The sequence below is a fragment of the Pseudophryne corroboree genome, chromosome 8 (assembly GCF_028390025.1).
Source record: "Pseudophryne corroboree isolate aPseCor3 chromosome 8, aPseCor3.hap2, whole genome shotgun sequence".
In the NCBI taxonomy this organism is placed as follows: domain Eukaryota; kingdom Metazoa; phylum Chordata; class Amphibia; order Anura; family Myobatrachidae; genus Pseudophryne; species Pseudophryne corroboree.
The window spans coordinates 58678042-58701482 of NC_086451.1; the positions used below are offsets into that span (position 1 = coordinate 58678042).

Consider the following 23441-nt stretch of genomic DNA (forward strand, 5'->3'; position numbering starts at 1 on the left):
ATGGCCCTTAAACTCTTGGGGCCCTTGGGCAAGGACCCATTGAGCCCATATTAAAAAAAAGACGGCCATGGTTCCATGGGGAACCCTGTGTAATCCTGCTTTATAATGCCTACATACATGACCGGCTGGTCCGCTGTATGCTCCACTCCATCTCAGCTTCATGCATATGTAATAATGTAACAGTGAGTACGGCTGTACCCAATCTGTGCACTACAATTAATATAAGCTTCTGGCATGTCTAACAAACTTTTTTCTACTATTTAACATCCATATCCAATACAGAGGGTTAGGGTGTACTGCACATCGTGTTGTGGATGTGATACATCCTGTCACTTATCGGGTACATACGAATAATAATAATAATAATAATAATTTTATTTATATAGCGCTCCAATAGGAGTCAAGGCACTTTAATACCAGCATTAATAAAGCCCGTATGTACCTAGAATTGTCATCAGAATCGCAAAGGACAGCTCTCCCGATACGAGCTGCCCTTTGCGATACAAGGACTTACGGGTATATGACCCGGAAGTCCTGCTGTGTGAGGGTGGCAGTGCGGTGTATTGTCTGCTGCCGTGCAGGTGTAGAATCACTACTTACCAGGCGCCGCACTCTCTCACCTTCAGGTCACGGAATCTTCAACGGACCTGGAACCTTCAGTTGGACCCGGACACGATGATCTCCTTCCAGATGCAGATGACAGCCGAACTGGGGAGGAAAGGAGATAAATGAAGGAGTATCAACTCTTTTCCCAAAGGGAAAGAGGATACTCCCAGGGTGGCGGCGACCTTCACCGTTTAGGTGAAAATCTTCATCGGCACAAAGGCTCACCAAACAGCGCTCTCACGCTGAGGTGTATTCTGGACCTCGCACGGCCGTGCAAGGTCCACCGAACCGGCGCTCAGGGGACAGACAGACAAAGGGACAGACGGACACAGATGATGCTCACCATTGCCAATCTTGAACTGCGATCTTCCTCTTCACTTACAGGTCCCTGTAAGGAGGCAAACAAACAACAGCCGTGCAGGGCCTAACTTTACCCTAGTGTGCGTCCGCTACACTAGCTTCATTAACAGAGCCCTCAAACTAGCTCAGGTGTATGTGGTGCAACACAACTATGCACAACTGTAAACAAACTTTAAAACACTTTGCCCTGCACGGTCAGAACACACATCACAATATAACAGTACAAGATCAAACTGTGCTGTCCCTTTAAATCCCTACCTACTCTTTGGGGAGTGGGCGCCACACAGCCTACCCACCTCTCGTACAGTAACTTACCAGGGTCTCAGGCCAAGCGGGCCTGCCTACATGTACACAATGGAGTGGCCTGAGCCTAGTGCCCAGCACCACCCTTATTCATCTGTTGAGCACTCCCTTTTTACACTGGGCCTAGTGCCCCCTAACTACACACACAGGCCGTAGGCCTGACTTTACCCACGGGCCTAGCGCAGGCCTATTGTGGGGCCAGGTGGAGTGACCTGGGCCTAGTGCCCAGATCACTCTTATACAGTGGAGCTCAGGCTTACAAGCCTGCCTACTTTGGGCACGTTGGTGTGCCCAAAGTACCACCCTTACTCACCTGGGGGGAACACTTATTAACTGGGCCTAATGCCCTCTAACTATCCCCACAGGCCTTTTGCCTGAACTTGCCCACGGGCCTAATGCCCGCCTACCTTGCGCCACAGGCCTGTGGCCTGACTGTCCCCCACGGGCCTAGTGCCCGATCCCTGATGGTCTAGGGTGGATGGGTGGGTGACAGGTGCCCTCACCGAGGGCCTACCTGTTCCGATGGGAGAGGCACCACCCCTGGTGACCTCTCCGGCACTCCTCTTCACTCTTCTGCCGCTGGCCCGGCTTGGCCAGCAGCGCCGCCTCTCCGCGTCCAGCCGCCGCTGGACATCTTCTTCCTCGACCGCTGTGTCTTCTGGCCTCTTTCCGCGGCCACCGGAGCTCTTCCCACGGCATCCATTTCTGCTCGGCGCCGCCCGGCTCTTCTGCTCTCTTCCGCATGGTCTTCTTCTTCCTGCTCCCAACGGCGTCTGACGTCACTTGCCTGGGGCGGGGTCTATGACGCGGCGAGCACCGTTTGGCTCGCCGCGGCCGCCCGTGATTGGCCGGCGAATGGCGCAGGATTTCAAATGCCGCAGACCGCGCTTCTCATTGGCTGCCGATTCGGCGCCAAGTTTGAAGTGCCGCTTCCGCGGCGCTGCCCGTCGCCGCCTCCGGTCCAGTGCAGGGAACCAATGCACGGTCCCGGCACCTGACACCCGCCACCACTGTACAGCCAGCGCTGGGGACAGACAAGGTGCCCCAGCGCTGTCTACGGCCTGGAACTGCAGGGGATACAAATCCCCTGCATACTGCCGCTCTGGTGTGCCCTGTGATACATCTCTACACACGCACAGAATGCATAGGACACTGGGAGGGACTCAATTGATCCCTCTCAAAGGAAAATGCAGAAAAGAAGACCATAGGCTTCTATTGGGCAACACCATCTATAAATGGCCACCGGGTCCAAGCCCCAGAAAGAATCACATTCCGGAGCTTTGTACATACGGAGAATGTGGCCAATACCCAGAAAACGATAGTTTGGGGATTTTTGGCCGCATTTTTCTTTTAGTACATCCCACCCAGAATAGTATACACATATCAACATAATGCACCCTCTCCTCTAACCTTGAACACTGGTATCTAATTCCCAACCCAGGGCACTGTTGGCCTGGCCTGACATCCTGGAGCTCCCAATTTACACTTGCTCAGATGGGGTGATCATTTCCTATGTGTTGAAACAGCAGCATGAGGGAGACTCAGCATGGAAATACTCAGAGGGACTGATGTGTGGTCAGTTCTTCTATGGAGGGTGAGAGGTCAGGCAGATGATTCTGGTCAGCCAGATAATACAAGGGTTTAATGGAGACTGATGATTAAAAAAAAGGGCTAATGATGGAGCATGAAGAATTAATGATTATTGCAGGATGAGTTTTAAGGGTCTATTCATGAAGCAGTGAAAAGTGTGGAGAAGTGAGCCAGTGGAGAAGTAGCCCATGGCAACCAATCAGCATTGAAGTAACATTTATAATTTGCATACTTTACAATTGTACGGAGCAGCTGATTGGTTGCCATGGGCAACTTCTCCACAGGCTCGCTTCTCCACTCTTTTCACTGCTTCATGAATAGACCCCTCAATGAAGAATGATGATGAGATGGGGACGGGTTCATTTTGTACTGAGAATTTGTTATATACATATGAATATATATTATATATCTGGTCCTGTTTCATATCAGTCTAATCTATAGTTTTTCTTCTGGTTTCAGCAATCAAGATGGCAATCTGATAAATAAAAAGGCGATGGAATATTGGAAAACAGGGAAAGAAAGGGAAGAGATAAAGTTGCAGGATCTGGAATCTGGGCTCTCTCTAGAACTTTACAACAACTTGAACAGTAAGTTGCCATATTGTGCTATCAGTAAAAGTAAACCATTGATTTTAACTTTGGATAAGAACAGGCGTCTGGGAAATGCGATTTGAATTTCAGTGGGCACAGCATTTACCCAAAGGACAATCCTGAACAGCAGCAATATGATTTTGCTTGTTGATCACAGAAAGTAGACTAAGGTGGGAATTCAGACGCTAAATAAATTGAAACAAATAAGGACAACTACTGTAGTTGCACTTACTTTGTCCAATATGATCCTCAAGACTCATTATAAAAATAAGCATTGTCCATTCTCCAGTAGAACAAATGGAAAATCCTAGGACAACCAGGAGACATTGCTACCTTATAAGAGAAGAGATACTGGACCTAATTCATGTTTGTACATCCGTGCTAAAGCAAGTGCGATTTTCTAGGCTACGGAATGGCTAACGTTAGTAAGTGAAGCTAACGCCCTGAAATAAAAAGAGATGCCCACCGGAACCGCCGCAAACTCATTCGCAACTGCGTACTCATTCTCAGCCTATATGCAAGAATGAGGAACATCGACTGTAAGGGTTGTCCTATGGCTACGCAGACTGGGGCAGTACTAGCGACTCTGGCGCCATGTTTCTCTATGTTCATGATCGCAGATGAAGGCAGATACATGCCCCAAAAACGACCATGATACACCTGCGTTTTTGTCGCCACTTCCCATTAACTCACTCACATGGTCACTTCCTGTGAATCACTCTGTGATGGAAATCCTCACTGCGCGCACAATCGCAAAGTGTGCAGTCTGCTGGTAATTACTCCGTTGCAAAAACATCGGCATTGCGTATAAACATGAATTAGGCCCTGCGCAGTGCCTCCCCCAAAACCTCATTACTGTCGGGTGCTCAAGCATAGTGCTCTGATCTCCTTTATATGGCCCACCATATAAAAGGTCATTGACCCCCCATTTCCAATCGATGTTGACTAAGTTTGCTTTCTTTTTGGTCCCACGCAGGTTCCAGACTGTGTTCTTGACTTATACATTATACATATTACCTTATAGTGCACAGGACTATGCTGTATTTTGTACAGTACATTGCTGTTATTAATCTGGTACATTATCATGCATGCGCTAGCTGTATTTACTATATATATATATTTACTAGGCGATTCATCGCGCCCTACGGGCGCTCTTCACACCGTCGTTAGGGGCTTCGCCCCGTTAACCTCTGCACGGCTTTGCCGCGGGTGGGGGAGGGGGCAGTTAGCCGGGGTGGTGCGGTTGGGGGTGGGTGGGTGTGAGGGTGCTTTGGTTGCAGGGGCGGGTGGGGGTGGTGCTGCAGGTAGGGGAGGGGTGGGGGTGCGGGAGCAGGGGTGCTGTGCGTAGTGGAGGGTCAGGGTGCCATGGGTGGGGAGTTGGGAGCAGGGGTGACGTGGCTTTGGGAGGGCTGTGGGAGAAGCTGGTGTGGGAGTGCCGTGGGTAGGGGAGGGGGGGGTTCTGGGCGTGGGGGCGTTGTGCCATGGGTGGGGGACAGGTGTGGGAGGGCAGTGGTGGTGCGGATGGGGGGTGGAAGGTGGCTGCGGGGGTTCTGAGGGTTGGGGGTGTGGCGTGGGTGGGGGAGGGGGTGCAGGAGCAGGGGTGTGGCGGATGGGAGAGGGGTGGGTGCAGGAGGGGCAGATGCGGTGGTGGTGCGGGTGGAGTGGAGGATGCAGGGGTGTAGTGGGGGAGAGGTGGGTATGGGGGTGGAGTAGGGGGGTGCCACGGGTGGAGGGGGCGGTTTGCCGGTGTGGTGGGTTTGAGGGTGCCACGGTTGCAGGGGCGGGTGCTACAGGTAGGGGAGGGGTGGGGGTGCGGGAGCAGGGGTGCTGTGCGTAGGAGAGGGGCGGGGGTGCCATGGGTGGGGGGTTGGGAGCAGGGGTGATGTGGGTGTGGGAGAAGCTGGTGTGGGAGTGCCGTGGATGGGGGAGGGGGGGTGCTGGGGGTGGGGGCGTGGTGCCATGGGTGGGGGCTGGAGCAGTGGTGGTGCAGTTGGGTGGTGGGAGGCAGCTGCTGGGGTTCCGAGGGTTGGGGGGGGGGGGTGTGCGGGTGGGGGAGGGGGGGGTGCAGGAGGGGCAGATGCGGTGGTGGTGCAAGTTGGGTGAAGGGTGCAGCGGGGGGGAGAGGTGGGTATGGGGGAGGGGTGCTGCAGGTGTGGGAGCTACGGGTGGGGGCGGGAGTGCCGCGGGTGGAAGCGGATGTGGGGGATGCGTTGGGTGCCGCAGGGGGGGGCAGTGGGTGTTGGTGCTGTGGGTGGGGGAGGGGGCAGAGTGCCACGGGTGTTGGTGCTGTGGGTGGGGGAGAAGGAGTGCCACGGGTGGATGCGGTGGGTGCCGCGGGTGTTGGTGCTGCGGGTGGGGGAGAGGGTGGGAGTGCCGCGGGTGGGGGGCGAATGTGGTTGGCTGCCACGGGTGTTGGTGCTACGGGTTGGGGGCGGGAGTTCCGCGGGTGGGTGGCGCGGGTGTTTGTGCTCTGGGTGGGGGAGGGGACGGGAGTGCCGCGGGTGTTGGTGCAGCGGGTGGGGGAGGGGTGCCACGGGTGGTGGGTGGATGCGGTGGGTGCCGCGGGTGTTGGTGCTGCGGGTGGGGGAGGGGGTGGAGTGCCACGGGTGGTGGGTGGATGCGGTGGGTGCCGCGGGTGTTGGTGCTGCGGGTGGGGGAGAGGGTGGGAGTGCCGCGGGTGGGGTGCGAATGCGGTTGGTTGCCGCGGGTGTTGGTGCTACGGGTTGGGGGCGGGAGTTCCGCGGATGGGTGGCGCGGATGTTTGTGCTCTGGGTGGGGGAGGGGACGGGAGTGCTGCGGGTGGTGCGCGTGTTGGTGCAGCGGGTGGGGGAGGGGGGGAGTGCCACGGGTGGTGGGTGGATGCGGTGGGTGCCGCGGGTGTTGGTGCTGCGGGTGGGGGAGGGGGTGGAGTGCCACGGGTGGTGGGTGGATGCGGTGGGTGCTGCGGGTAGGTGGCGCGGGTGTTGGTGCTGCGGGTGGGGGAGAGGGTGGGAGTGCAGCGGGTGGGGGGGCGAATGCGGTTGGTTACCACGGGTGTTGGTGCTACGGGTTGGGGGCGGGAGTTCCGCGGGTGGGTGGCGCGGGTGTTTGTGCTCTGGGTGGGGAAGGGGACGGGAGTGCCGTGGGTGGTGCGAGTGTTGGTGCTGCGGGTGGGGGAGGGGGGGGAGTGCCACGGGTGGTGGGTGGATGCGGTGGGTGCCGCGGGTGTTGGTGCTGCGGGTGGGGGAGAGGGTGGGAGTGCCGCGGGTGGGGGGCGAATGCGGTTGGTTGCCGCGGGTGTTGGTGCTACGGGTTGGGGGAGGGGGCGGGAGTTCTGCGGGTGGGTGGCGCGGGTGTTTGTGCTCTTGGTGGGGGAGGGGACGGGAGTGCCGCGGGTGTTGGTGCAGCGGGTGGGGGAGGGGGGGGAGTGCCACGGGTGGTGGGTGGATGCGGTGGGTGCCGCGGGTGTTGGTGCTGCGGGTGGGGGAGAGGGTGGGAGTGCCGCGGGTGGGGTGCGAATGCGGTTGGTTGCCGCGGGTGTTGGTGCTACGGGTTGGGGGAGGGGGCGGGAGTTCCGCGGGTGGGTGGCGCGGGTGTTTGTGCTCTGGGTGGGGGAGGGGACGGGAGTGCCGCTGGTGGTGCGCGTGTTGGTGCAGCGGGTGGGGGAGGGGGGGGGGAGTGCCACGGGTGGTGGGTGGATGTGGTGGGTACTGCGGGTAGGTGGCGCGGGTGTTGGTGCTGCGGGTAGGGGAGAGGGTGGGAGTGCAGCGGGTGGGGGGCGAATGCGGTTGGTTACCGCGGGTGTTGGTGCTACGGGTGGGGGAGGTGGCGGGAGTTCCGCTGGTGGGTTGCGTGGGTGTTTGTGCTCTGGGTGGGGGAGGGGACAGGAGTGCCGCGGGTGGTGGGTGAAGACGGTGGGTGTTTGTGCTACGGGTGGGGGAGGGGGCAGGAGCAGTGGCGCCACAACGTGGGTGCGGGGAATGCGGCCCGCACCCGGGTGTTACCCTCTGAGGGGTGACACCAAAGTGCCGGCTCCTGTCACAGCGCAGAAGCCAGCACTGCAGATTCAGCAGTGTCCCCCGAACCACAAAGTGCGGAAAACGGGGGTCGGGACGCGAAGCCACGCCCCCTTCCGCGAAGCCACGCCCCCTTTTCGCCCGCGACCGCAGCGGGTGTTATAAAAGTGAAGACTCTGGGCGGGAGTGCTGCGGATGTTGGTGCTGCGGGAGGGGGAGGGGACAGGAGTGCCGCGGGAGGGGGGCAGATGCGGGTGGTTGCCGCGGGCGGGAGGGAGGGGGGGGGGGGGCGAGTTACTGTTCAGCATGTCTCCCTGACTCAGTGCCAGCCGCAAGACTGTGAGGCGGGTAATGCGAGTTCCGCTCACAGTCAGCGGCTGCGGTGTCACCACTCACCAGGGGCAGTACGGGGAGAAGGGAGACAGGGGACTGGGCGGAGATCGGGAGGGGACTGGGCGGAGAGAGGGAGGGGACTGTTCCTGGCCAGATCTGTGCCTGTGACTCCGCCCAGCGTTACGGCCAGCACAGAGTCACAGACTTGGGCAAATATATAGGAGATCAAGAGGTCCAGCCCATGCACTCTCTAATGCTTAGGCAAACCAATGTGGTAGCTGGCCACACCCCTTCTGGAGACTGGCCATATCCCTAAACATGGGCCCCTACCACTGCATTAACCCGGCTGGCCCTTTATGTCCCAGTCCAACACGGTTCCGGTATGAATGGTCGACCATGTTATGGTCGACAGTCATTAGGTCGACCACTATTGGTCGACATTGACATGATCGACATGGACACATGATCGACACATGAAAATCGTCGACACATGAAAGGTCGACACATGAAAAGGTCGACATGAGTTTTTTAACTTTTTTTGGTGTCGTTTTCTGCGTAAAGTGACTGGGAACCCCAATTAGTGCACCGCGTCCCCTCACATGGCTCGCTTCGCTCGCCATGCTTCGGGCATGGTGCCTTCGCTCCGCTACCGCTTCGCTTGGCACAGATTACCGTTCCAATCGTAGTCCACGTGGATCGTAAAGTATGGAAAAGTTCCCCAAAAGAAAAAAAAGTAAAAAAAAATCATGTCGACCTTTTCATGTGTCGACCTTTCATGTGTCGACCATTTTCACGTGTCGACCATGTGTCCATGTCGACCATGTCCATGTCGACCAATAGTGGTCGACCTAATGACTGTCGACCATAACATGGTCGACCATGTGAACGGATACCGTCCAACACTGCAAGTCTCCTCAACCACCAATAGCCCGAGAGTCCGGACTGAGAGGTTAGAGGGCCCTGCTTATCTGGAAGACTCACATGTATCAAATTCCTATTCCCTTAGATGTGAGCAGGGCCTTCTGACCTCTCTGCCTGTCATTACCCTGTCTTGTTTTTATAGTTTTTCACATTTTATTATTTTCAAAGAATGTTTTACAGCAAAGATTAGCCAGTCCTGTTCTATTATTGTGTTGTTCTATTACTGCTTTGTTCACAATTAGAAAGTATAAGGCAGGGGTGGGGAACCTTTTTTCTACCGAGGGCCATTTGGATATTTATAAAATCCTTCGGGCGCCATACAAGTCTGCCCCCGCGCGCGCCCAAAAAATGGGTGTGGCCAGTTAAAATGGGACGTGATACACATATGCCCCCAATAGTGCAGTGCCAGATCCACAATTGCCCCCACAGTGCCAGGTATACAAATGCCCCCACAGTGCCAGGTATACAAATGCCCCCACAGTGCCAGGTATACAAATGCCCCTCACAGTGCCAGGTATACAGATGCCTCCACAGTGCCAGGTATACAAATGCCCCCACAGTGCCAGGTATACAAATGCCCCCACAGTGCCAGGTATACAGATGTCCACACAGTGCCAGGTATACAGATGCCCCCACAGTGCCAGGTATACAAATGCCCCTCACAGTGCCAGGTATACAGATGTCCCCACAGTGCCATGTATACAGATGTACCCACAGTACCAGGTATACAGATGCCCCTCACAGTGCCAGGTATACAGATGTCCCCACAGTGCCAGGTATACAGATGTCCCCACAGTGCCAGGTATACAAATGCCCCTCACAGTGCCAGGTATACAGATGTCTCCACAGTGCCAGGTATACAAATGCCCCCACAGTGCCAGATATACAAATGCCCCCACAGTGCCAGGTATACAGATGTCCACACAGTGCCAGGTATACAGATGCCCCCACAGTGCCAGGTATACAGATGCCCCCGCAGTGCCAGGTATACAAATGTCCCTCACAGTGCCAGGTATACAGATGCCCCCCCACAGTGCCAGATATATAGATGCCCCCCCCCCCCCCCGTCCCCGTCCTGCTTACCGCTCCTTTCGGCGGGGACACGGAGGAGAGCGCGGCTATGTTGGGCGGCGGCGTGTAAGACTTGAAACCAGCCGCCGGTTCGAGAGCCAATCAGAGCTCGCGGACCGGCAGCTGCGGCTCCTGATTGGCTGCCGGTCCGCGAGCTCTGATTGGCTCACGAACCGGCGGCTGGTTTCAAGTCCTACACGCCGCCGCCCGACAATAGCCGCGCTCTCCTCCGTGTGGTGACAGCTGAGACACGCTGCCGCCGGGCTGGACCAAACGGCTTCGCGGGCCTTATACGGCCCGCGGGCCGAAGGTTCCCTACCCCTGGTATAAGGGAATGTGCCAGAACTATATATATATATATATATATATAATCTACTTGCAAGTAAATTTACCACTGAACTCCTGCACCATGGGAACGCGCATGCCAGAAGGTAACACTACGCTTACAACTTGGCACATTGTGGGAGTATCTTCACTAGAGCCGCAGCAGGGAGAGGTATGCACACAGAAAATAGTCACCGCACGTAGTATGTATGGCTGTACTGGCCCAGACTGCAGTCTGCCTGATCTGTGTGTTCTACAGGTAGTCCTGCACAATCACCCCAATACTGTATACCACAGTATGTGGGTTCCCAACTCCTGACACACATTCTCTACAGCCTTCCACAGCCTTTCCCATCCCCATAATATCCTACCAATGGATAACAATAACACCTGCATCACAGAGATGAACTTCATATTAATAGGCTAATTTATCAATGAGTGATAAATTTCACTGTGAGTGATAAATTGCACCAGCCAATCAGCTCCTAACTGCCATGTTACAGACTGTGTTTGAAAAATGACAGTTAGGAGCTGATTGGCTGGTGCAATTTATCACTCAGAGTGAAATTTATCACTCATTGATAAATGAGCCCTTAAGCTTCTACACTATCTTAAGTCTATAGGCCCATACACACTGGGTGATTTTGAGCTGAAAGCAGATCACTGTTGGTGTGTTGAGCTGATTTCAGCTCAAAACTGCCCAGTGTGTATGCCCCGGTGATGAGCGATGATGCGTGCCCCCGCTACATCGCCGGCGTCCGCCATTCATCTACTAGTTTCTCTAACGTCCTAGTGGATGCTGGGAACTCCGTAAGGACCATGGGGAATAGCGGGCTCCGAAGGAGGCTGGGCACTCTAGAAAGATCTTAGACTACCTGGTGTGCACTGGCTCCTCCCACTACGACCCTCCTCCAAGCCTCAGTTAGATTTCGTGCCCGGCCGAGGTTGGATGCACACTAGGGGCTCTCCTGAGCTCTTAGAAAGTTATAGTCTTAGAATTTGTTTTTTTCAGTGAGACCTGCTGGCAACAGGCTCACTGCAGCGAGGGACTAAGGGGAGAAGAAGCGAACTCGCCTGCTTGCAGCCGGATTGGGCTTCTTAGGCTACTGGACACCATTAGCTCCAGAGGGATCGACCGCAGTCCCAGCCTTGATGTTCGGTCCCGGAGCAGCGCAGCCGTCCCCCTTACAGAGCCAGAAGCAGGAAGATGGTCCGGAAAATCGGCGGCATGAAGACGTCCTGTCTTCACCAAGGTAGCGCACAGCACTGCAGCTGTGCGCCATTGCTCCTCATACACACTTCACACTCCGGTCACTGAGGGTGCAGAGCGCTGGGGGGGGGGCGCTCTGAGGCAGCAATAAAAACACCTTGGCTGGCTAAAATACCTCAATATATAGCCCCTGGGGCTATATATGAGGTAAATACCCCTGCCAGAATCCCAAAATAAGCGGGAGAATAGGCCGCGAAAAAGGGGCGGAGTCTATCTCCTCAGCACACTGGCGCCATTTTTCCCTCACAGCTCGGCTGGAAGGAAGCTCCCTGGCTCTTCCCTGCATTTCTACAATACAGTAAGAGGGAAAAAGAGAGGGGGGGCACTAAATTGGCATTGTATACAGTATAAGCAGCTATTAGGGACATAACTCAGTTAGTCCCTGTATATATATAGCGCTCTGGTGTGTGCTGGCATACTCTTACTCTGTCCCCCCAAAGGGCTTTTGTGGGTCCTGTCCTCTATTTGAGCATTCCCTGTGTGTGTGGAGTGTGTCGGTACGGCTGTGTCGACATGTTTGAGGAGGATAATGATGTGGAGGGGGAGCAGATGCCTTTAGCAGAGATGTCACCCCCTGCGGGGCAGACACCTGAGTGGATGGTATTATGGCAAGAAATGAGTGCACGTATAGACTCCTTACATAAAAAATTTGCCGACATGCCGACTGTGGGACAGCCGAGTCTTCAGCTCGTGCCGGTCCAAGGGTCTCAAAAGTCATCAGGGGCTCTAAAACGCCCGTTATCTCAGGTGGCACAAGTAGATGTCGACACGGATACTGACGCCAGTGTCGATGACGATGAGTCAAATTTAATGCCCGTTAAGGCCATTCGCTGCATGATTGAGGCAATGAAAGAGGTGTTAAATATTTCTGATTTACATCCAGGTACCACAAAAAAGGGTATTATGTTTGGGGAGAAAAAACTACCTGTAGTTTTTCCCCCGTCAGATGAATTAAATGAAGTGTGTGAAGAAGCGTGGGCTTCCCCTGATAAGAAATTGGTGATTCCTAAGAAATTACTAATGGCGTTCCCTTTCCCGCCAGAGGATAGGTTACGTTGGGAAACACCCCCGAGGGTGGATAAAGCGCTCACACGTTTGTCAAAAAAGGTGGCACTACCGTCCCAGGATACGGCCGCCCTTAAGGAACCTGCTGATAGAAGGCAGGAGGCGATCCTGAAGTCTGTATATACACACTCAGGCATTATACTCAGACCAGCAATTGCGTCAGCTTGGATGTGCAGTGCTGCCGCTGCATGGTGAGATAACCTGTCAGAAAATATTGACACACTAGACAGAGACACGATCCTGTTAACAATTGACCATATAAAAGACTCAGTCTTATACATGAGAGATGCACAGAGGGAAATCTGCCGGCTGGCATCTAAAGTAAGTGCACTATCTATCTCTGCTAGGAGATGCTTATGGACTCGCCAGTGGACTGGAGATGCAGATTCCAAAAGGCACATGGAAGTTTTGCCTTATAAAGGGGAGGAATTATTTGGGGATGGTCTCTCCGACCTAGTTTCCACAGCAACGTCTGGGAAGTCAGCATTTTTACCCCATGTCCCCTCGCAGCCTAAGAAGGCGCCATTTTATCAGGTTCAGTCCTTTCGATCCCAGAAAAATAAGCGGGGAAAAGGAGGGTCTTTTCTGTCAAGAGGCAGAGGCAGGGGAAAAAGGCTGCAGCAAACAGCAGGTTCCCAGGAACAAAAGTCCTCCCCCGCTTCCTCTTCCAAGTCCGCCGCATGACGGTGGGGCTTCACAAGCGGAGCCGGGTACGGTGGGGGCCCGCCTCAGGAATTTCAGCGATCAGTGGGTTCGCTCACAGGTGGATCCCTGGATCCTTCAAATAGTATCTCAAGGATACAGGCTGGAATTCGAGGCGATTCCACCCCGCCGTTTCCTAAAATCCGCCTTGCCGATTGCTCCCTCAGACAGGGAGGCAGTGCTAGCGGCAATTCACAAGCTGTATTCCCAGCAGGTGATAATCAAGGTACCCCTACTCCAACAAGGCCGGGGTTACTATTCCACACTATTTGTGGTACCGAAACCGGACGGTTCGGTGAGACCCATTCTAAATTTGAAGTCCTTGAACACATACATAAAAAAATTCAAGTTCAAGATGGAATCGCTCAGGGCGGTTATTGCAAGCCTGGCCGAGGGGGATTACATGGTATCCCTGGACATCAAGGATGCTTACCTACATGTCCCCATTTACAATTCTCACCAGGAGTACCTCAGATTTGTGGTACAGGATTGCCATTACCAATTCCAGACGCTGCCGTTTGGACTCTCCACGGCACCGAGGGTATTTACCAAGGTTATGGCGGAAATGATGATACTCCTTCGAAAAAAGGGAGTTTTAATTATCCCATACTTGGACGATCTCCTAATAAAGGCACGATCCAAGGAACAGTTGTTAGTGGGAGTAGCACTATCTCAGGAAGTGCTGAGCCAGCACGGTTGGATTCTGAATATCCCAAAGTCACAGCTGGTCCCCACGACACGTCTAATGTTCCTGGGAATGATTCTGGACACGGCCCAGAAAAAAGTGTTTCTCCCGGAGGAGAAAGCCAGGGAGTTGTCTTCTCTAGTCAGAGACCTCCTAAAACCAAAACAGGTATCGGTGCATCACTGCACGCGAGTCCTGGGAAAGATGGTAGCTTCCTACGAAGCAATTCCATTCGGCAGGTTCCATGCCAGAATCTTTCAGTGGAACCTGTTGGACAAGTGGTCCGGATCGCATCTTCAGATGCATCGTTTAATAACCCTGTCTCCACGAACCAGGGTGTCTCTTCTGTGGTGGCTGAACAGTGCTCATCTTCTGGAGGGCCGCAGATTCGGCATACAGGACTGGGTCCTGGTGACCACGGATGCCAGCCTACGAGGCTGGGGGGCAGTCACAAAGGGAAGAAATTTCCAGGGACTATGGTCAAGTCAGGAGACTGCCCTTCACATAAATATTCTGGAACTAAGGGCCATTTACAATGCCCTAAGTCAAGCAAAATCCCTGCTCCTACACCAGCCGGTGCTGATCCAGTCAGACAACATCACGGCAGTCGCCCATGTGAATCGACAGGGCGGCACAAGAAGCAGGACGGCGATGGCAGAAGCCACAAAAATTCTCCCGATGGGCGGAGAATCATGTACTAGCACTGTCAGCAGTGTTCATCCCGGGAGTGGACAACTGGGAAGCAGACTTTCTCAGCAGGCACGACCTCCACCCGGGAGAGTGGGGACTTCATCCAGAAGTCTTCCAAATGATTGTAAATCAATGGGGTCGTCCACAGGTGGACATGATGGCGTCCCGCATAAACAAAAAACTAGAGAAGTATTGCGCCAGGTCAAGAGACCCTCAGGCGATAGCGGTGGACGCCCTAGTGACACCGTGGGTGTACCGGTCAGTGTATGTGTTCCCTCCTCTACCTCTCATACCAAAGGTACTGAGAATAATAAGAAAGCGAGGAGTAAACACAATTCTCGTGGTTCCGGATTGGCCAAGAAGAGCGTGGTACCCGGAACTTCAAGAGATGATCTCAGAGGACCCTTGGTCCCTGCCGCTCAGACAGGACCTGCTACAGCAGGGCCCCTGTCTGTTCCAAGACTTACCGCGGCTGCGTTTGACGGCATGGCGGTTGAACGCCGGATCCTGAAGGAAAAGGGCATTCCGGAGGAAGTCATTCCTACGCTTATTAAAGCCAGGAAAGATGTTACGGCAAAACATTATCACCGCATATGGCGGAAATATGTTGCATGGTGCGAGGCCAAAAAGGCCCCAACAGAGGAATTTCAACTGGGTCGATTTCTGCATTTCCTGCAAGCAGGAGTGAATATGGGCCTAAAACTAGGCTCCATTAAAGTACAGATCTCGGCTCTGTCGATTTTCTTTCAAAAGGAACTAGCTTCAGTACCTGAAGTTCAGACATTTGTGAAAGGAGTGCTGCATATTCAGCCCCCATTTGTGCCTCCTGTGGCACCGTGGGATCTCAACGTGATGTTGAATTTCTTGAAATCACATTGGTTTGAGCCACTAAAAACCGTGGATCTGAAATATCTCACGTGGAAAGTGGTCATGTTATTGGCCCTGGCATCAGCCAGGCGAGTGTCAGAATTGGCGGCTTTATCATGTAAAAAACTTATCTGATTTTTCATATGGATAGGGCAGAATTGAGGACTCGTCCCCAGTTTCTCCCTAAGGTGGTGTCAGCGTTTCACCTGAACCAGCCTATTGTGGTGCCTGCGGCTACTAAGGATTTGGAGGACTCCAAGTTGCTAGACGTTGTCAGGGCCCTGAAAATATATGTTTCCAGGACGGCTGGAGTCAGAAAATCTGACTCGCTGTTTATCCTATATGCACCCAACAAGCTGGGTGCTCCTGCTTCTAAGCAGACTATTGCTCGTTGGATTTGTAGTACAATTCAGCTTGCACATACTGTGGCAGGCCTGCCACAGCCTAAATCTGTCAATGCCCATTCCACAAGGAAGGTGGGCTCATCTTGGGCGGCTGCCCGAGGGGTCTCGGCTTTACAACTTTGCCGAGCAGCTACTTGGTCAGGGGCAAACACGTTTGCAAAATTCTATAAATTTGATACCCTGGCTGAGGAGGACCTGGAGTTCTCTCATTCGGTGCTGCAGAGTCATCCGCACTCTCCCGCCCGTTTGGGAGCTTTGGTATAATCCCCATGGTCCTTACGGAGTTCCCAGCATCCACTAGGACGTTAGAGAAAATAAGAATTTACTCACCGGTAATTCTGTTTCTCGTAGTCCGTAGTGGATGCTGGGCGCCCATCCCAAGTGCGGTCTATCTGCAATACTTGTACATAGTTATTGTTAACTAAATCGGGTTATTGTTGAGCCATCTGTTAACTGGGTTTCATATCACGAGTTGTTCGGTGTGATTGGTGTGGCTGGTATGAGTCTTACCCGGGATTCAAAATCCTTCCTTATTGTGTACGCTCGTCCGGGCACAGTACCTAACTGAGGCTTGGAGGAGGGTCATAGTGGGAGGAGCCAGTGCACACCAGGTAGTCTAAGATCTTTCTAGAGTGCCCAGCCTCCTTCGGAGCCCGCTATTCCCCATGGTCCTTACGGAGTTCCCAGCATCCACTACGGACTACGAGAAACAGAATTACCGGTGAGTAAATTCTTATTATTACCAGCAGATGAGCGGCGGGAGAGAACGGCTTTCCATATCGTCCTGCTATGGAAATCCGTTCACCCCCGCTGACATCGCTGGGCAGGGGGGAAAAGCGCTCAGTGTGTATGCACCTTATGACTGTATAGATCAGTGGATTACCACCACAGTTAAAAAGCCTGCTAAATACTGGTGGCCAACTTGCTGTAGCCACTTAGAGACTGAGCAAAGTGGCATCACTTCTACCCTGATATATGTGTGCCGGGAATCCATAATCAGCTTATATATGCCTCAATATTGGTTATAAACATAATTATCTGTTATCATTCCACATAAAAAGAGAATGTATCCGGTCTCTAGGTCGACAAGACTTAGGTCGACAGTGTCTAGGTCAACCACTATTGGTCGACAGTAACTAGGTCAACAGGGTTTCTAGATCGACAGGGTCTCTAGGTCGACATGTTCTAGGTCAACAGGTCAAACGGTCGACATAAGTTTTTCACATTTTTGTTCTTTTTTTTTAAACATTTTCATACTTTACGATCCACATGTACTACGATTGGGAACGGTAACCTGTGCCGAGCGCAGCAGTAGCGGAGCGAGGCACCTTGCTCGAGCATGCGAGGGGACACGGTGCACTAATTGGGGTTCCCAGTCACTTTACGAAGAAAACGACACCAACAAAAAGTGAAAAGACCTAATGTCATGTCGACATAGTACATGTCGACATAGAGTCCCTGTAGACCTAGAACCCATGTCGACCTACTTACTGTCGACCAATAGTGGTCGACCTAGACACTGTTGACCTAACTCTTGTCGACCCTCCATACCACACCCAAAGAGATGCTTAAAAACTAAATAGATAGAAATGAATCTCTACTGCCCTCATGTGGTCACAGGTAAAATCACAGTGCCCCAGTTTCTAAACTCAGTTTCTTCATCAAGACTTGGCAATGAGGTAGTAAAGCCAAACACATTTCTGCATCTATTCCATATCAGGTGGAGTGGCCAGTGATAGCCCTGCCAGCAAACTCTACTCTCTACTGGAGTGACAACTGCTGATCCTGAGAGTTATCTGACACTTGTCATATACTTGCATAATGGCAAACACAAGAGAAAACCTATAATGGGCCCTACACACTTAGCGATTACACTGATAGATATGAACGATCTCGAGATATCATTCATATCTTTCAGTGTGTAGGCGCACTCGTTCATCGTTGGTGCCGGGTCATTTATACATGCATTTCAATATGGACAATCTTGTCCATATTAGCATGCAGGGCTATGGGGCCGGGTGACCAGGGGGAGTGAGGAAACTTCACTCCCCCCATCACCCCTCCCCCCTTCCCCGCCGCTGGGCGGTCGGGCGCCTCGTCGGTAAATCCGCCAGTGTGTAGGGCTCTTCAGCAGGATATCAGGAAATCAGCGGATCCAGCTCATCGTCTAGACCTATGACACGGTTTGAAGACATTAATCACCTTTAGTATGAGCAATAATACCCAGCCATCCTCTCCTACCTCTCCTATTTTCAAACTCTACCTAGTGAACAAGACTTACCAGCCCAGAATGACTTAAAAGTGTTGGAATTGACACTGCAGCATGTAATACATACAGGGCGGGATGTATTAAAATACACTGCCGCCCACTGCAGCGATGCTAAATATGTACTAACATGTGCCATTTGGGTGGTGCAAGTTGCGATGGTGAGTCCGATGGTATAAGAACGCGCTAATCGGTTACTACAGAGTGCATGGACGGTGACAGTGGGCGTCCCTGTCCTCGCACATTCAACGGATGCACATTCAAGCTGCAGACACTTCTACCTCCAGCTCGGAATGAGGTCCATAACATGTAAGGACAGTAGGACACAAAGACCTTTTCCCAATTGGTGCATCGATAGACCAAGGGATGGAATCTCCAGATGGAGGAGATCCTTAAGAAATGAGAAACATGTACGGTCTGGAATTTGATCTATTGACAGTACAGGGCAGTACGGATGGCGTAGTGGTTAGCATTACTGTCTCACAGCACTGAGGTCATGGGTTCCATTCCCACCATGGCTCTACCTGTGTGGAGTTTGTATATTCTCCCCGTACTTGCGTGGGTTTCCTCCGGGTACTCCGGCTTCCTCCCACAATCCAAAAATATACAGGTAGGTTAATTGTCTCCCAACAAAATTAACCCTAGTGTGAATGTGTGAGTACATGTGATAGGGTTCAATTCCCACCATGGCCCTAACTGTGTGGAGTTTGTATATTCTCCTTGTACTTGCGTGGGTTTCCTCCGGGTACTCCGGTTTCCTCCCATACTCCAAAAATATACTGGTAGGTCAATTGGCTCCCAACAAAATTAACCCTAGCACAAATGTGTCTGTGTGTACATGTGATAGGGAATATAGGGGGTCATTTCGACCCGATTGCTCGCTGCAGTTTCTCGCAGCGCAGCGATCGGGTCGGAACTGCGAATGCGCCAAATGCGCCAGAGCTGCAGTGCGTCGGCGCATGGCAGTTGTCGTTGCCTAGCGACCACCTCTGAGGCAGAGGCGGTCGCTGGGCAGGAGGGGGCTGGATGGCGTCGTTAAGCCGCCGTTTAGGGGGCGCGGTCTGGCCAACGCAGGCGTGGCCGGACTGTTGGGGGGGCGGTCCGCGGCGGCTGCGTGCGGGCTGTCACACGCAGCCGCTGCGGGCTGGGGAGCGACGAGTAGCTCCCGGCCAGCGCACTAAAGCTGCGCTGGTCGGGAGCTACTCTGAAAGTGCAAAGGCATCGCCCTGTGCTGGGCGTCAGTGTGAATGATCGTAGATGTGCCAAATTTAGCACAGCTACGATCAAATAACTGATAATAAATATTGAGATCTAATAAGATCCAGATATACTAAGATCTTTCTTTGCATACACTCCAATTACACAGCATACTGAAGCCCTAAACTGTCGACAGTCATTATGATGTCTGACACCCACATGCCGCTTTGTGGATCTGGCCTAGGGGACGTGACTGAGAGGGGTGTGGTTCATTTTTTTTTTTTGTGTCGTTTTCTTCGTAGAGTGACCGGGATCCCAAATTAGTGCACCGCGTCCCCTCGCATGGCTCGCTTCGCTCGCCATGCTTCGGGCATGGTGCCTTCGCTTCGCTCGGCACACTTTACTGTTCCAATCGTAGTCCACGTGAATCGTTAAGTATGAAAAAATTCAAAAAAAGAAAAAAAAATGTGAAAAACTCATGTCGACCTTTAGACCTGTCGACCTAGCACATGTCGACCTAGAAACCCTGTCGACCTTCCATCCATGTCGACCTAGTGACTGTCGACCTATAGTGGTCGACCTAAACATTGTCGACCTAGACACTGTCGATCTTCAGACCGGATCCCGACTGGGAGCATCTGGCTGAGGTATGGCGGCTGGTGGAGCACTGGGATCAGTGTGAGTTAAAGGGAGGATTTCCTTTTTGCCTTGGGAGCTATGCAAAAGCCCACAGGCCCTGGTCCACATGCTCTCCAGTGTTGCACACTGTTAGTAATAGCAAAATATGGCGTTTGGGCGTCAATGCTCTTTCTTACATAGGGCCAAAATGTCTAGTTATGGCTCTGTATAGGTCAATATATCTTTATTCAATGCAGACATGAAGCTTTTTGCAAAACTATTAGCAAATACATTAAAAACTCATCTTGCAAAAAAATAGGATTTTGGTACTTACCAGGTAAATTCTTTTCTTTGAATCCATAGGGGGCACTGGAGTACTCTTGGGATATGGACGGGGCGTAGCCGGGAATGGCACATATTTAAATTAGTAACTGGCCATCCCCTCCATACTCCCATAAACCCTTCAGTATTTTTACTGAGCCGAACAGGAGCGATAGAGAAGATGAACAATAGAGAATTACATATAACAGTATTATATAACGGTCAACACTAAAGTTGACACATAACGTAACTGACAACTAAGCAGTTGACACCATAATAGATATCACCGTAACACATACTTGCCTACCTGACCCTCTCCATGAGGGAGAAAATGCTCTGTTCCTGGACTTTCCTGGTAATGTATGATTGCCATCACCTGTGGTGAGCTGGGTAATTGATAAGAAAGGTGTTTCACCACAGGTGATGGCAATCATACATTACCAGGAAAGTCCAGGAACAGAGCATTTTCTCCCTCATGGAGAGGGTCAGGTAGGCAAGTATGCCGTAACATCGTATCCATTGGTGATAATGGGGGGTCATTTCGAGTTGTTCGCTCGGTAAATTTCTTCGCATCGCAGCGATTTTCCGCTTAGTGCGCATGCGCAATGTTCGCACTGCGACTGCGCCAAGTAAATTTGCTATGCAGTTAGGAATTTTACTCACAGTTTTTTCCTCGTTCTGGTGATCGTAATGTGATTGACAGGAAGTGGGTGTTTCTGGGCGGAAACAGGCCGTTTTATGGGAGTGTGTGAAAAAACGCTACCGTTTCTGGGAAAAACGCGGGAGTGGCTGGAGAAACGGAGGAGTGTCTGGGCGAACGCTGGGTGTATTTGTGACGTCAAACCAGGAACGACAAGCACTGAACTGATCGCAGATGCCGAGTAAGTCTCGAGTTACTCAGAAACTGCACAGAGATGTCTTATCGCAATATTGCGAATCTTTCGTTCGCAATTTTTAGAAGCTAAGATTCACTCCCAGTAGGCGGCGGCTTAGCGTGTGCAAAGCTGCTAAAAGCAGCTTGCGAGCGAACAACTCGGAATGACCCCCAATGTGTTCCCATAAGATCCACTGAGCTTACCACAAGACAGGTAAAACTGCTCTGGGTGGGCGTCCAGTGCCCCCTATGGATTCAAAGAAAAGGATTTACCTGGTAAGTACCAAAATCCTATTTTCTTTTTCATCCTTTAGGGGTCACTGGAGTACTCGTGGGACGTACCAAAGTTCCCCCTTGGGCGGGAGAGCTGTTTGGCACCTGTAACACTAGACGGCCAAAGCAAGATGCTGATGCCATAAACGTATTAAACTTGTAACAACGCACAAACGTATGCACTGATGACCATGCACTCATGACCTTGTAGCAGCGCGTTTAAGTTGTTTCGTAGAAACTTCAGAACCTGCTGGCCATGACGTTCCCAAAGAACTTGTGGAATGGTCTGACACTGATGTAGGCGGTTGTAGCCTGCCTATGACGTTCCGAAGAACGTGTGGAATGGCCTGACACTGATGTAGGCGGTTGTAGCCTATTATGAAGCTAAGCCTGACGTATGGTATAAGGTCTGCTTGGAAGCTGGCTAAGCTATCTTAACTATATTATAGAGAACAAACAATGTAACTGTTTAACGTAAATGTTTGGCTACATAAACGCGTACCACATCTAAAGTAGCTGAATTTCCTGAACCTACTGATAACAGAGGAACTACGATTGATTAAGTGATGTGTAACATTATACCATCTTTGGTAGGAAAACGGAATTCGTGCGAAGTTCCGCTCTATGATTATAAAACACCAGATAAGGTGGCTTGCATGACAAGGCACCCAATGTAAAAAGTTAAACACGCCTTGCTGAGGCTAAGGCTAAGAAAAAATGTTTTCCAAGTGAGAAACTGAACCTCCACTTGTTGTAAGGGTTCAAAATATGAAGACTGTAAAAAATCAACAACCAGATTCAAGTCCCATGGCGCTGTAGGTACTATAAATGGAGGTTGTACTCTGAGGACACCTTGCTGGAAAGTAAGTACAGTCAGCAAAAGAGCCAAACGCCTTTGCAGGTAAATTGACAAGGCCAAGACCTGCACCTTGAGTGTAGAAACGTAGTCCTCCACCTAACTCAGTCTGTAAAAATATTAAAAGACGGGATAATGATAAAGATAATGTCGGAACTTCCGAGCTTCACACCAACCTATATAGGCACGCCAAATTCTGTGATAATGAGCTGGCGTAACTGGCTTCCTAGCACTTAACATGGTTGGGAGAACAGATTGTGGAATGCCCTCCCTTCTTAAGAGGACGGTTTCAACAGCCTCCCCGTCAAGCGCCGCCTCGCGAAATCGGGGTAAGGGCACGGAGCCTGTTGTAACAGGTCCGGACGTGGCAGGAGCGGTTAAGAATCGGCTGCGAGTAGGTCGCGGAGATCCGAGAACCATGCTCTCCGAGGCCAATGAGGCGCCACTAGTACGACCGTCGTGGACTCTCGTTTGGTCTGTTTTAGCAATCGAGGAAGCAGCGGAAACGGTGGAAACAGATGCACAAAGCTGTACGGCCACGCGATCATGAGAGCATCCACTGCCTCTGCCTTTGGAGCTCTTGTTCTGGACACATTCTGAGATGTTTGATGATTTTTTTGGCAAGATGCCATTAGATCCCCCTGTGGGTAACTCCACCGCCGGACCAACATCAGGAACGCTTCTGAATTTAATGCCCTGTTTCCTGGATGAAAATCCTGACCGCTGGGATAATCTGCCTCCCAGTTGTCCACTCCCAGAATGAACACTGCCGACAATATCACCTGGTGACGCTCGTCCCAATTGAGGATTAGAGCACTTGTCACATTGCCATGCGACTTCGAATTCCTCCTTGTTTGGTGATGTATGTGATTGCCGTCGCGTTGTCTGACTGCACTTGGACAGTCTGAGCCCGGAGCATGTGCACCACTTGGCACCCAATGCAAAAAGTTAAACACGCCTTGCTGAGGCTAAGGCTAAGAAAAAATGTTTTCCAAGTGAGAAACTGAACCTCCACTTGTTGTAAGGGTTCAAAATATGAAGACTGTAAAAAATCAACAACCAGATTCAAGTCCCATGGCGCTGTAGGTACTATAAATGGAGGTTGTACTCTGAGGACACCTTGCTGGAAAGTAAGTACAGTCAGCAAAAGAGCCAAACGCCTTTGCAGGTAAATTGACAAGGCCAAGACCTGCACCTTGAGTGTAGAAACGTAGTCCTCCACCTAACTCAGTCTGTAAAAATATTAAAAGACGGGATAAT

The 23441-nt window shown here is 52.1% G+C and overlaps 1 protein-coding gene across 1 annotated transcript in view; it reads left to right on the forward strand.

The window, feature by feature from the left end:
- Positions 1-23441, forward strand: part of LOC134948471 (torsin-1A-like) — a 47253-nt gene that overhangs the window by 15683 nt on the left and 8129 nt on the right. The window contains exon 4 of the mRNA XM_063936462.1: positions 3319-3446. Within this exon, the coding sequence (XP_063792532.1) occupies positions 3319-3446 (128 nt within the window). The remainder of the gene's footprint in view (positions 1-3318; positions 3447-23441) is intronic.